Source organism: Hippichthys cyanospilos, chromosome 1 (genome assembly GCF_059441005.1).
Source record: "Hippichthys cyanospilos isolate Australia breed blue-spotted pipefish chromosome 1, RoL_Hcya_1.0, whole genome shotgun sequence".
Lineage (NCBI taxonomy): Eukaryota > Metazoa > Chordata > Actinopteri > Syngnathiformes > Syngnathidae > Hippichthys > Hippichthys cyanospilos.
The window spans coordinates 2,416,639-2,431,853 of record NC_142369.1 but is presented as its reverse complement, the minus strand read 5'-3'; the positions used below and the strand labels follow the sequence as shown (position 1 = coordinate 2,431,853).

The 15,215-nt window shown below is 44.8% G+C and overlaps 2 protein-coding genes across 7 annotated transcripts in view; one reads left to right on the top strand and one right to left on the bottom strand.

The window, feature by feature from the left end:
* The window catches only part of exoc6b (exocyst complex component 6B), a 32,184-nt gene extending 18,069 nt beyond the window's left edge, over positions 1 to 14,115 (top strand). Inside the window, exons 19-22 of one of the 5 annotated variants that reach the window (XR_015865594.1) lie at positions 1,907 to 2,048; positions 4,764 to 4,837; positions 11,066 to 11,287; positions 13,882 to 14,115. Coding sequence is in view for 4 of the 5 variants with exons in the window: in XM_088414684.1 (XP_088270810.1) it covers positions 1,907 to 2,048; positions 4,764 to 4,837; positions 11,066 to 11,178; positions 13,882 to 14,008 (456 nt within the window). In the remaining variant the exon portion in view is untranslated. Of the gene's footprint in view, positions 1 to 461; positions 482 to 1,906; positions 2,049 to 4,763; positions 4,838 to 11,065; positions 11,288 to 13,881 lie in introns of those variants that run through there. The other 4 variants (XM_088414684.1, XM_088414692.1, XM_088414702.1 and 1 more) reach the window with 4 other exon arrangements.
* Positions 1 to 15,215, bottom strand: part of tkfc (triokinase/FMN cyclase) — a 104,473-nt gene that overhangs the window by 29,109 nt on the left and 60,149 nt on the right. For both annotated transcript variants that reach the window (XR_015865603.1, XM_088414761.1), the window contains exon 5: positions 14,166 to 14,257. The gene's annotated coding sequence lies outside the window, so the exon portion shown is untranslated. The remainder of the gene's footprint in view (positions 1 to 14,165; positions 14,258 to 15,215) is intronic.

Below are 15,215 nucleotides of genomic sequence, written 5' to 3'. Positions count from 1 at the left end.
AAAATTTGGCTTGTGGCTGACGGGTCGATCTTCCTTGACTGGTGTCGAATAAAATCAAATTAGAACATCACAGTTTTAAGTTACCGTTTATAGGACGCACCCGGACTTTCATTTGAAAAAAAAAAACAGTCTTATATTTGGGGAATTACGGTAATCTCTCACTTCAAACATCGAGACGCAGTACCCATTTTGACATGTTTATTGTATATAGAATTTTGCGTTGAGAGATATTGCATATTTAATACATATATATACATATATATATATATATATATATATATATATATATATATATATATATATATATATACACACACACACACTACTCCAGACAACCTTCACAGGCCTTTGTGTGAAGTTGTGAAAGTACGCATCCAACTGGATACTATCTAGAAATTTTAGCCAAAAGCCGAACGTTCGGGCGAGTAGCGTATTTATGGTTTATGTTTCTCGCCATTTAGGGAGCGCCCATAGAACATGCTATCTTGCCGGTGAGTATTTGTGTGGCACCTTGCTAACCCTCAACTCCCCCCCCCCCCCCCCCCCCCCCCACGTTCTGGCCCGAGAGTCGAGCCAGCAGCATGTGGCGTGTCGAGGCGCAGTCGTGCACGTTTGTTTAATGTGTGTGTGCGCGCGAAAAGCCACAAGTGCGGGGAGCCCTGGAAGGCGGGGGGCAAATTAGATGCCAACAGGATCCATCATGATCCTTGTCACCAGGCGACCACATCCAAGCGCGACCACTTCATAATGATGGATGTTTGGGGGGGGTGCGTGGGGGGTTGACACATGTCAGTTGTCTCTTTTTTTACTCCCATCATTTTGAGGCCACCTCGACCCCTTTCCATGTTGGCCTCATTGTACTTCTTAGTGGTTCTCAAACTTTTCGATGACTGCAGCAAACTAACCAGCGCAAAGCATTTTTGAGTGAAACAAAGAATAAACAAAAGAATCTAAAAAGGAGTGCTTTGCTGTCACTTTATACAGCAGCTCCAGAAGAAACTTTTTTTTTTTTTATCTCTAGCTCTTCTGTTGAAAAAAAAATCAAGGCATACAACGTTTTGCAAAGGTCACAACTCAATTTAGCAACAAGTTGTTTCATGTTCCATTTAATTTGCTCTTAATTTGAAAAAAATAATGTACTCTACCTGCCATGGGATGTTGCTACTTGCAGAAACCCTCAGGTACCCCCTGAAGTGCCTTCTCATACTCCCAGGGGTACTTATACCCCCATATGAGAAACGCTGGTCCGTCTAATAAATTGATTGGGAAGTGCTCTGGATGATAAATGTGTTTTACAGCCTTTTACTTTAGCAGCGGTTCTCAAATGGGGGGGTTCCAGTATCCCTGGGGGTACGTGAAGGCACGCAAGATTTGAACAAGGTTCGTGCAGGAATCAGCAAAAAGTTTCTGATGCCATGACAGGAATAGTTCTTTTCAAATAAAGAGCTAATTAATTGGAACATATTGCAAAGTTATGTTAAATGTCATATGACTTTTACTCTATGTTTTATGCTGGTTAAGAAGGTACTTGGCTGCAACAAATCTTTCACAGAAGGTACATCATTGGAAAAAAAGGTTGCGAACCGTTGTTCTATCTTATTGAAGGGTTCTTGAATAATTAAATTGTAATAGTGCAGGTAGCAAATGCACGGCCCGCCACCTGTGTGAGCATGTCAGTTGGAACCATGTCAACACAATTAGCTCGTTTCACGCTCAATCTCACCCTATTATGACTGACCCGGAGGTTGCGTGCGTGTGGACGTCCGGTGTGTGTTCTACCAACGTGTGTAATTGGATTTCCATGCGAGGCAAAGCCGTCGTGAACTAGAAGATCGGGTTTCAAGTTTCCTCGCTCCTTGCCCCGCTTTTTTTTCTTTCTTTTCTTTTAACAGCGTGTCTTCCTCAGGGCAAAGTGGCGCAGACGGCGTGCATGTCGGCGTGCAAGCACATTTCCACGTCGCTGCTGCAGATGCTGCTCGACCCCGAGGTCAAGCAGATCTCCATGGGGGCGCTGCACCAGCTCAACGCCGACGTGGACGAGTGCGAAGGTGAGCGGCGTGTGACGCAACGTGACTCTTTCATAAGTAGAGTCTCTTTTTACATATAAAGAGTCTAATCCGTTCCAAGCCCCCAAAAATGCTCCTAAATCCGTTAAATGAATAATATTAATTCTTAAAAAGCATAAAAAAAGGTAACAAATATATATTAGAATTACATCGGTGCATGATGATCAAAATATATAATGTAAACAATAATAAAAAAAATTCTCCTAAAGCCTTTAAATTAATCATATTAATTGTAGCAGTTGACAATATGAATGCAGTTCACTTATCTGCCTTGAGCAACAGGAGCAATAATATTGAATTTAGGTTTAGTTTGGGGTCATGCGAAGTGCTTCCTGTGTGATGTCGTTGCTAAAGTGCTAATGATGTGCTAACAACACTAACGTCAGATGTGACAGCCCAAAGTGGTATTACATATGCATTTTTATGTGAATATGTACAATGTTAGCCATAGCTAATGTCAATTTTATGTTTGTTGGTTCTACGGTGTAAATTGTTGGTAGTTAGTGTGGATGAAACGAAGAAAGATTAAGTGGGAGACCACAGTTAAAAAAACTAGTCTCATATTCATTGTCCCTCGTTACTATGGACAATATTTTTCCGCCGAGGCCTTTCGTGACCTGAATTTTTCGTAACGAGGTGTTCGGAAGTAGAGGCGCCACTGTAATTCAAATGACTTGGACTTGACTCTGACTTTGGGATTTGACTCGGACTTGACCTAGGCTAACGACAGTACATCCTTCAAAATGAAATTTAAAAAAATTCTTCCGATTATCAAATGATGTGAGCGCCAAAGCACTCTGTCCTTTTCCTTCAGTCGTATTGAGAACTGGCATTAGCTATAACGCCTTCAAAGAATAAAAACACGAAACCGCCTGCAGATTCTGTAAGAAAACAATTTCGGATATGAAAATCGTATTTTCCTGTTTCAAGATTTACGCTTGGATTTGACTACAGCTATAAATCAGACACGTTTGTAATTTAGTCTACTCGTTGTATTTCTAGCGCGAAGCGAAGTTTGTGTTTCGACCCAACGCGGGCGCTATGAAGCCACACGTTAAAAATCGGAACTTTTTTCCCTCCCCAAGACACAATTTAAAATGGATTAAAAGGAGACAAAAGGCGCAATGGGATGAAAGGCACTGAGGGAAAATAGGATTAAATGAATGAGGTGCGGAAAGGAAAAAAGACGAGTACAGCAGACAAAAGAGAGAAACATGCACGGGTGAGGGGAGCCAGGGAATGAAAACCAACGTGGACTTTGAAAAGGAGGGATTAGAGGTGAACTTTGGGCTTCAAACGGACTTTGAGAAAGATGGCCGCCGAAATGCTCCGCGCCCGACGCAGGAAGGAAGTGACAGACATCAGAAGGGGAGAGAGAAAAAAAAAAAAAGGGAACAAAGAAGGAAAAAAGGAAATCAAAGCTGAGTCGGCGGCGAGCGGCGAGGTCGCCTTTGGTGTGTCACGGGGTCACTGGAGATGGCAGGCGTGTAATCGGCGCCGTGGTGCGTTGGGGCCGCCATTTTGTGCGAAGTGAAAGCCTCATCGTCCTATACCAGTGGTGTCCAAGCTACGACCCGCGGGACATTTTAGCCCGCCACCATTTGCTTGCGGCGCATTCTAAACAACGATACGCCCAGTAAGTGTCATTTTTTTTTGTTTTGGGTGCGAGATTCAAAAAAATTCATTTTCCATAGAGCCTTTCTAACGTTCTAACGTAATTCCCCAAATTTAAGACACACTTTTTTCTCCAAAAAAATTAAGGCTAAAACTATGGCTGCGTCCAATAAATGGTCATTTAATTATTATGGTTGTTGATTGTTTTCCACCATTCGAGGGAGATTGATCCGGTTTTGACGTGCGTTTTTTTGGCCGCATTCTTACTTACGATAATAATACCGTAATGGGACGAGCTAGACGACGTCAACCGGCCGTTGCGGCTAACGGCAGCTCGCGTTAGCTGAGGTGGATGCTGCGTTACTTTCAAAAAAATAAGCGGGCGGACTGAACCGACATGCGAGTCCATCCTTGTTTCCGCACAAGAATATTACTTAAAGAGGATTATGAAAAAATGATGACGTCTCCAGCTTATTCAATCAGGAGCGCACCGGTTGGAGAAGACGGGAAGGTATTCCGTTTTATTAATTGCGGTCTTTTGGCACGCGCACACAATCAAAAGGAAAAAGGACAGCTTGGAGCGCGTTCAACATGATGCCGGTGTCGTTTTGCGACAGAGGTCGAAAATGACCATATTTGGACATATGAGGTTCGGGCTCCGCGGTAACGCGCTGTCGACCTGAGGCCGACGTTGTTTTTATCGCGTTGAATTCAAGCGGAGGAACGTCCGAGTGGGCTCGGCGAATTTTTCCGCGCGCGGAAGAAAAAGTTTGGACGCCTCGGCCGTCCGCTTGGTCGGTTGGCCAAGCGGCGCCGAGACACGGGCGCGACAAGGAAAGGCTACGCGCGCACATAGACGCACGCGCATGCACACACTCCCTTCTGTGACATGACTCGAGCAGGCACCCCTCCCCTCCCCCTCCCCCCCCCCCCCCCCCCCCCCCCCCGCCCGTCATTTGTCTGCCAATCTGTCCTGATGCATAGCGAATCTAACCAGGTCTTTTATTCTTCCCTTTTTTCTCTCCTCCTCCTCCTCCTCTCTTCCCTCGCTCCGGGGGTGGACCGTTTGTGTTTTTCCCACAGGTTTTGCCAGAGCCGGCCCGGTCGCAGGCTTCCAGGGTGACACGTTGCTTCTGGCCTTCAGTGACTTGAGACAAGTAGGTCTTTGTCTACGTCGTCGTCTTCTTCTTCTTCTTCTTCTGCGCTCCTTGCCGCCTCACCCCCCCCCCCCCCCCCCCACCACCACTTTGTCCTTCCGCCCATCCTCCTCGTCTTCCTCCGCCGCTCGGACAAACGTCCTTTAAAAGTCCCCGTCCCCCGATCCGAAAACTTCTTGGGAGCAAAAACTTGTCCAAGAGGTGATTTTGTCGTTTTATCGCAGCGTTTTACATTCCGCAGGTCGCGGAAACACATTTTTTTTTCCTTGCCCCATTCTAATGATGAGTCGTTTTCTACAGTGGTGCTTCTCAGAGATTTACTTGAGATTTTATATATATATATATATATATATATATATATATATATATATATATATATATATATATATATATATATATATATATATATATATATATATATATATATAATATATGAAATAGCATCTATGCAAAACGCTTTTAAAATAAATGAAACTATGCAAATATTTCCAAATAATATTTTAAATTCATAGAATGAATTTCATCTTCCGAAGGCTATTCTAAAACTCCCCCATGTCAGAATAGTTTGATCCAAACGGTCAAACGTCACCTAGCATCACAATCACTTTTTTAACAGCCAAGCTAATGATTTGTATATGAGAACAGGTCTTTACTATAATCAGAAAGGAGAGCACTTTATGTTGAGAATAATTTGAAGTGTGCAAATTTTCATTTCTATTTTTTTAGGCTATAACCCCCAGGGGAAATCTCTGGAGCACCTGCAACCTTTTTTTTTTATTTCTAAACGATTTTATTTTCTCAGATTTCCTCACCCCTCAATCCAAACTCTTTTGCACTGATGAAAATATTTCACAGACGGTCCATTGGAGATGATTTTCCGCCGGAAATAAAAAGCGTAAATAAAACCCCCAAAAGCCTACCGCCGCAAAAAAAAAGAAACGGATCGGCGGCTTTTCGAAAAAGTCTTGGCGGGGCTCCCGACGGGAAGCATCCCGACGCCGGTGCTTTTCGGACTCGGGCGGGCGGGCTTGTGACAGCGGATGACGGATGGGCCGGCAGGACGGAGCGGTGAGGATGAATGAGGTGACGGACAGAGACGGATAGCCCTTTCTCCCCGCTGTCACAATCCCGCTTTCTCCCCGCCTCGCTTCTCTTTCTGCGCCTGTCGGGATGATGCAGTGCCTGGGCTTCATCCTCCTCTTCCTCATCTGGTCCCTCCTTTTCCCGCCTCCCGTCCATCTCCTTCCTCCGCTTTCTCTCATTGTTTTTGATGCCTTTCTTATCATGTCAAAAGGAGCTTTTCATACCTCACATGTGTCATGTGTCATGTGCCAGCGCCCCCCCCCCCCCCCTTCCCCGCCACCAACCCCGCTTTCACACGCGCATTCTTTGGCCGGCGCCACCGCCGCGTTCTCACGCGGCCCCGGCGCTCCCGCACGCCCTCGTACGCGCCCGCCGAGCCCGCTCGATAAATCACGCTGACGGCCGCGTTAGCCGTGCGCTAGCGCGGACATTTTTCTCTGTCAATTTCGCGTTTAAAGAAATTTTCTAAAACCGATCAACGTGGCTGATTGGATTTTCCGATTGATTTGACCGTGTAAAAAAAAAAAAAACCAGAGTGCAGCAACGTGGGTGATGTGCTCATGGAATGCACTTGTGCAAATCAATTTTCCCCCCCGTGTTCATATCTTCCACCACCCCCATAAAACACTCATATTGTTGTATTGGACAAAAATCAAAGATAATGCCATGAAATACATTGCTTTTATGCCATTAATTTTGCCTGCATTGTTGCAAATGTGTGCTGGGCGTGGAAATTGCGTTAAGATATGTTCACACTGCGGCTTAATTTCGATTTTTTTTTAGCACATATGCATATGTATGTGATTTTTTTTTTTTTTTTCAATTCATATTTTTTCTCCTATCTGTCATAAGCCTGTTTTGCATGCGGATTAGAAATAGACAGATGTGTTGGAGCCGAGACCAATTATTTGTTGCCATGGAGGTCGATAACTGATACCGGGAGCCAATTTTTTTTTTCAGTAAAAGAGGAAAATATCCGCATCAATAAAATAAACAAATGAACAGTTCCCAGTTAAGAGCGCAATAACTTTCCATGATCCCCTTTTTTCATCATTAATCATTATACCAAGGCAGATAACAAATATGCTGTCTGCTGTTATATCAATTCAAGCAAAAAACAGTTGGTCATCCAGTAAAAGTAAAAATATTCACCCATCCATTTTCTATAGCCATTAATCCACATTTTTCACATTTTTATCTGAATATCGGATTATTTAAATATCAAAATATTCGATAGCTAGAATCTTACTTCTTGTCCTGCTCAAAATAAGGTTCTCTTAACCTTTCTTCAGCATTTTCTCCAATCTTTTGATCTTAACATCAGAAGGAAAGCAATAAAAGACGTGAGGGAGCTGAAATTTCACCCAGCGACGATACGTCAAAGTTCCACTTGGCACGACCGCTTAGTTATTCCACTACCAGGCGTGTGCGCTCCCTTGGCTCAAATACTGCGGGCGTTTCCATATGTGGGAAGAAAAGGATCCAAAAATGATCAAAATACTGCACAAGGGTTGAAAAAAGAACAAACGGCATCTCCTCAGCCGTAATGGGATTTTAAGGGTTGAAAAAAGAACAAACGGCATCTCCTCAGCCGTAATGGGATTTTAGACATCTATTTTTAGACTTGCGCGACAAGAGGTCGAAAGCGGATGCAAAGGCGACGCGTTTGTCTGGTCTGGTTAGCCGGGCGCCCGCCATCTCGGCTTCGGCGCGATGTTGACGGTGAGTGAAAGCGTCCAGTCAGGTGAAAGTGATCCGTACAGGGTGGTCTTTCCACCTCGCTCCCCCTCGCTCTCCTCGGGAGGCCGACACTTCCCTTCAAGCGTGTGAGCGCTCACATGGGTTGGGGGGGGGGCGTCAAAAGCGGGGTGAAAGAGGCCGAACGGAAGGACGAGCAGCGGATGGACGTGTAAATGCTCGATGGCGTGCGCGCACATGCCAACGTGACCGCTTTTACAAGCGGGAAGCACGACCGTTTTGATGGACACCGGGAAGTTTTTTTTTTCTTCTTCTTTGGTCTCTTACTTCCTTTTTGCTTCTCGGTGCGTGAACATGCGTATATATCCATCGATCAAAAATTCTTGTTTGACTGCCAAAGCAAAAGGCTGTCTGGTTGGACAGGTCCGATCAAAAAATTTGCAGTAAAAAAATACCGTAAATTTCCCCAAATATAAGACGCACTTTTTTTGATGAATGAACACATAGGTACACGTTTTTATACCAGCCATATTCTTACTTATAATAATACCGTAATGGGACGAGCTAAAGGGCGGAAGTCAGTTGCGGCCATGCCTGTCGCAGCTAACGGCAGCTCATCTCGTTACGCCATTATTTTCAATAAAAGAAGCGAGCAGACCGAGCAAACGTCCGAGTCCGTCTTTGTTCGCGCACAGGAATATTACTAAAACCGAGAGGATGGTGTAAAGGTTTTGATGTCTCCAGCTGATTCAATTAAGAGTGACAAGATACGGAGCTATGCGCCCTTGTTAGAGAACACGAAAAGATATTCCAGATATTGACTCGTTTATTAATTGCCATCTTTTGGCATATGCACACAATCATAAACTTGAAGGAACACGACTATTAATGGAGAAATTAACATTCAACGTTACGCTGGCGCGACGTTCACCGACCGCTCACAATGTGGGAAATCTGAAACATTCTTAACCCGCAACAAATAAATAACTTACGGGTATGAAAACAAGAGAATATGAAGAATTTACAACGATGATATTTATTGTTTTTCTATCGTTTTTACATGGTCGCCAAAGTTTTGGTGCGTCTCATCCACAATAACATCGAAAATAGCAGAATTTGACCCGAAAATTAAGGACGTGTCCTTTTCAATGGCCCAAACGGCGGCAAAATTGCCACAGAGGGGCTTCAAAGGTCAACTTAAGTTCACCTGGAACGCTCATACTGCAATTTATCCTGAAAGCTCAAGCAAAAATCCCAATATCCGCATCTTTTTGCAGTTAAGGTTCAGCCTACTGTATGTCCATCACATGTGCGAGAATAAGCGCTAGGTACTTTTATCTGGGGTTAAAGGGTGATTACGTGATATGAGATTGACACACACGCACATACAAGTGCAGTGCAAGGTCAGAGGGACGACTGGTGCCAGGGAGCGCGGAAAGTGGCCTTAAGAGCCCCGCAAATCTCTTATCTGATGGCACATGTGTGCGCGGCTACGGCGGCTCGCGCTAACGCGGCGCCCGAGATGACGGCGCGGAGTAAAAGCGCTCTTATCTGCGGGATTTATGACTCGAAGCTTGCGTCGGTGTGGGAGAGGTCGCCCGGCGTTCTTCTCGACCCCCGCCTCAACTTCCTGCCCCGTCTGTGGCCGGGCCTTATCGCCGTGACGGCGGGTCAGCCGGCGGTCATGGCAACAACCGACCGATAGGCGGTCTCGCCATCGGGTCATTGTTCTGCGCTTTCGTCCGGCCCCGTAGCACCTGCGCGTGCGCGCACGCGCTTCCTGTTTGAAAAACGCCGGCCGTAGTTGGCGGGCGCAATTCGCTCCGGGTGGATGTTAGAGATCGACCCATATGCTATTTTCGATACCGATTATCGGTCGACCGTTAGCCGATATTCAAAGTGATGTTCTACTGATGAATACTAAAGAATGGGAAAACGTCCAACGAAATTTTCCGGCAGGACTCAACGCAATATTTTGAAGCGCTGGTAAAATGGCAGGAGTTAAACGAATATCTGCTTTGTGAGACGTAAACATTCGATTTTTAACTCCTACTTGGGCATTCGGAATGCAATAGATCAGCAGTTCTCAAATCAAGTTTTGTGAAGCTGTACGAGATTATAACAGGGTTTCTGCAGGTACAGTCATTTTGGTCATTTTTCCAAACTACCATCAATTTCGATCTATAAGACAAGTATATAAGACGCCGCAGTAAAAATTGTGAAAAAAGAATGAAAAATGCACCATATATTTATGTAGAAAGATGAAAACGTGTTTCTTTTGTATTTTTAAAACTTTTTTTAAAACGTTTTTTCTCCAACATTCTGAACATGCCTGCATGTTTTGCACAAACATATTTTCATAGCCAAGGGGGCCAGATCCACCTGGCCACATCATTTTATGTGGGCCGCAAAATCCAACTTTCTGGTTGAAATACCAAATTTGCTAGCTGTTTTCAACTTTAAAACATTTGGGGTGGGCATTTTTTGTTCCCAATTTCTCTTTTGAAAAGTTCTTACTGATTTCAAAACTAGTTATCAGTTTGACAAACACGCCTAAAATGGATTTCATTTCGCAGTCGTACCGACCGTCTGACAGTAACGCCAATGTGACCCGCGATAAAATTGAGTTTGACGCCCCTGCCTTAAATAAATACATACGTACGTTTGCTTTACTGATGCGGGGCTCAAATCATGAGAAAAAAGTTGCGGGTTTTCGTCGGAAATTTACGGTAAATTGATCGGAACACGTAGCAACTTTTTGCCGAATCTAATAAAACAAATGATGTCGCGCGATTTATCTTCGAGAGTCGATGCGCCGCCGCGATTCTAGTTCCAAAGTACGAAGGTCTTTTTCTGAAGCCAAACACGCCTTATGCTGGTGAGGGGGTACTCCAAAAAGAATTTTCCTGGGGGTACATCATGGGAAAAAAATAGAGAAGCGCGAGCTCTGGATTATTCGAGCGAAAAACTCAAAGTTGTTCTATTTTTTCCCAGGCGGTAAATCCATTCTAGATGTTGAGAATATCATGTAAAAAGAGGTCCGTTTGAAGGCGTTGCGCTTCATCAAAGGTAACCGAAAGCTTTTTGTTTGCGGAAGGACTTTCCTGCTCCTCGGCCCGCCCGCCCGCCGCCGTCTTGCGGCACTTTTGTTTGCGAGCGGTCGCGCCGGGGCGACGCCGCGCGCTTCGCCCGCTCAAAGGCACCGGCGGCCGTCGTCCAAGCGGCTCGCGTATTTCCACTCCCTTCCCCCAACATGTGGTTTCGCTCGCCGTCCCTCCGCATCCCCCTCGTCCTCTCTCATCCCTCGCTCACATATGGTTTCCCTCTCGCGTGTTTGGTGTTACCCGGAGTTCACCGGGGCTCCCGGCGGCGCGGGGGGTTGAGCGGGGAGCCGGCGGGTTATGCAACACTTTGAAACGCGGGTCACTTATTTTGTTGTCGTGGCAGCTGCTGGAGCTGTTTACGCAGTGGGACTGGTCCGCCTACCTGGCCGACTACGGCAAAGCCGGCTGCAAGTATCTGCGCGTCAACCCGCACGCCGCGCTGGCCCTGCTGGAGAAGTGAGTGGCCCGCCCGCCCGCCCCTTCACGAGCCGCCCGCCCGCTCGCGCTCTCAGCTCTCAGAATTTTCTCTCTTGTGTTTGTGGCGTACCGGCAGGTTGCCGAAGCCGTGAGTATTTTTTTCCTCGGCATGCGCGCGCCATCTACTAGCACTGTGAACGGCGAGTGTTTGCTCTCAAATACTGCTGTTTGAGGAGTTTAAAAAAAAAAAAAAGAAATGGAGTACCGTAATTCCCCAAATATAGGCCAAAATCTGTTTTTTACCGTTTAGTGGATGCGCCAGCAGTTTGGCGACAATGTCAAAACCATACAACAGAATAAATGTCATCTTCCTAAACTCTTTATATTTTCTTGCGTTCATATCCGTAAGTTATCAGTTTGTTGCGCCAGCGTAAATCCGCGTTTCACCAGGTTTATGATTTGGCGTGTATATGCCAAAAGACTAATAATCGAGACTAATGGAATAGCTATCCGTGTTCTCGCAGCTGTATACCTTGCAACTGTAACGTAACGTTCCCGTGCGTGAACAAGGATGGACTCGGACATTGGTTCAGTCTGCTCGCTTCTTTTATTGACAATGGTGCCGTAACAACCTCAGCTAACACGAGCTGCCTTTAGCTGCAACAAGCACTTGCCGCTTACAACCAACTGATATCCGCCCTCTCGCTCATCCCGCTACGTTAATTATTGTAAGTAAGAATATGGCCGATATAAAAATGCGCATCTGTGCGTCAAAACGCTGCTTATGCGTCTGACAGATTATTCTTCCTCGAATGGTGCAGAATAAAAAAATAATCTTTAAATTACCGTTTTACACCCTACTTTTGGCTTTCATTTTAGGGAAAAAAAATGGTCACCTATATTTGGGGAATTACGGTATCTCCAGGGATATTGAGCTTATTTAGACATTTTCACCAGTAGAACAGTTTGTTTTGTCTTTACATACATCCATTCTCTCAGCTGCTTCTTCTCACGAGGGTTGCAGGCCTGCTGATGCCTATTCCAGCCGTTTTTGGGCATAAGGCGTGGTTCACCCTGACCAGCCAATTGCAGACAACACACTTAGACAAACACGCCATCCCACTCACAAAGTCACCTAAGGCCAAGTTGACAAGAGTGTCCCGTAAACCTAGCATGCGTGTTTTGGACAATGTGGAAGGAAACCGAAGCACCCGGAGAAAACCTACAATTCAGGCTCCGGCCCCCCTGTGTGGAGTTTGCACGTTCTCCCCGTGCCCACACGGGCTTTACCTCTTGGTACTCTGGTTTCCCGAAACATGCGTGCTGTATTGGACACCCCAGATTTCGCCAAGGTGTGTTTGTGAGTGTGAATGACTGTTTGTGCGCCCTGTGATTGGCTGACAACCGGTTCAGGCCGTACCCCCGCCTACTGCCTGAATGTAGCTGGGATAGGCTCCAGCACGCCTGTGAGCCTAGGGAGGATAAGCCGCCAAGAAAATGGATGGATGGAATAAATTACAGAAAAAATATTCACTTTTTACTGCAAAAAATGGCTAAATACCTTTAGCATCCCTTTAAGGTACTGATACCCTAGCATGTGGGCAAGGTGAGCCACCTTGCTGATGCACTTTCAAGCGTTTATCAAATGTGACACACACACACTTGTAAGGAACTGCTGTCAGGCACAACTCACCCCCAAACGCTCAGACGCAGACTAAGCGCCCAAACCCACTACAGTACCAGTTGCTCAAAGTTGCATGTTGTACCCGTGCTTGAGTGTGTATTGTTTTTCCCCGGGTACTGCAATTACCTCCCCCGATTAAAACGATGCATGCTAAAAAGTCTGCAATGCAACAAGCAAATTGAAATCATTGTGAAAAAATGATCGTGAGCGAAAATATAGTGTTATGCACCGACTGTGCATTTTGACTGAATCTTGACGACATTAACTGACCTGTGCATTTTGGTGACAGAGACTCTCCGCGCTTCACTTTTTAGTCATGGACACTTAAGGAATTATGACTATCGCTAAGTATGTTTCTAAAACGGCGGTTCTCCAATGGGGGCATGTGAGTGTTTTAACAAAATCAGTACCATTTTCAAGTTAATTAGTGTCCCGATTCGTTATTGATACGGGTCTGTTGTTAAGACATAAAAATTGTATTTCCTTATGTCAATCTACATCCAAAATTTCTGATTAGCACTTGCACAGGCGGTACATTCCCGACACCGTTCCTGCTCTTCTATCTAATAAATGTGTCATTTTCTCATACCCACTGTTGTTCACGATTGTTCCGTGTTTGGCTAGTATCACCTGATCAATTCTAATATTGTATTTCATAGAGAAAAGAAAATCATCCAACATTCACGCAGATTTGCTATCGGCTCTATCGTTATCAGACAGTAACTTAGGCTGCAATATCAGTAACATATCGAATATGAAAAAGGTGCATTTATTTTCAAAAAAAGAGCAAATTGATTGGAACATGAAGCAGGTTACAGCCTGTTTTTCAGATTTCCATTAGTGATACAAAGTTCTGGAAAATGAGCCGGAAATAAAGCAAATGATGCTACGGGATCTATTTTCTTGCTAGATGAAATACGCCAAGAGATACCACTCCGACTGTAGTTTCAAAGATTATCAAGCGAGGGCAAGATGGATTTTCTTTCTTTTTTTTTCTACCCGAACTTTTTCAACTCCTGTGCACAACACTGCGCCCTTTGTGTTTTTGCGGCCGGCAGGATGCGGGAGAGCAGCAAGAAGAACGTGGTCTTCGCGCAGTTTCGAAAGACGGAGCGCGACAGGCAGAAGCTGATCGACGCCGTCATCAAACAGTTGCGCAACCTCATCGCGCAGCACCACGCCTGAGCGGGACACCCGCGTACCTCTCTCGCCATTAAAAGGGACACGTCTATGCATTCGCGCTCACTGGGATTTCTTTCTTTTCACTTCACAATAAAAGTTCCAACACTTGAGCCCGACCGACCGTGTCGTCTTTACCCCGAGGAGGAGGAGCTTATCCTACCTTAACCTTTGATGTCCTCGTGGTGCCGCGGTTTTGTTGGTCGTGGGCGGAGTCGAAGATTTCAGATGAACCCCAATATGGCCTTGGTATGCCTAGAAACAGGAAGAAAATAAACAATCATTTTTTTGTTTCCGTTACATGACATTTGCGTACCATTAAGTTCAGCTTGTGCGATGTTTTGTCCAATCCTTTGATCTCAACATCAAAGGCGTTTCAAATCAAAGGTAACACATTGAAAAGAAGACAGCGGGGAGCTGAAATTTCAGCAACAACATGTCAAAATTCTACATGGCAGGACCAATGAGATATCACACTACCAGGAGTGTGTCATTTCTTGGCTAAAACACTGCCAGAATGAAGAATTTGACTCAAAAATTGCAAAACAAAACAAAAAAAGAGTAGGAAGCTGAAATTTCAGGCAGACAGTAATAACATGTCAAATTGTAACATAGCATAACCACTTTGCATGAGTGTGCCTTCCCTTGACTAAAATACTGTGAGAATTATGTGGAAATATTTGACCCAAAAATGGTAAAGAAAGACAGTCGGGAGCTGAAATTTCAGACAGATGGTGACAACATGTCAAAGTTCAACATGCCAGCACCACTGAGTTATCACACTACCAAGAGTGTGTAATTTCTTGGCTGAAACACTGCCAGAATGAACAATAAGACCCAAAAATGGTAAAACAAACAAAGAGTAGGGAGCTGAAATTTCAGCCAGATGGTGACATGTCAAATGGCAACATGGCACAACCACTTAGTTACCTATCAGAGGACAAAAAACAATCAGTTGGTGTACTTTAAGGAAACAATTACTTTAAGGTAATTAAGTACTAAAGTAACCAAGTACTTTAGCAACTAAATTGTCATTTTTACTTTTGTCCTTAGTTCCCTACAGTATTCAGTTACTTTTACGGACAGAAAAAAGTCTTTGTGATTGAATGATTTAAAAAAATTACAATGTGATGTCCTTTTGAGACCCAGTCGATTCATTTGTGTCCACTCATGAGACACCAATGGAAAAGCCAGAATGTCTTATACTCAGCAC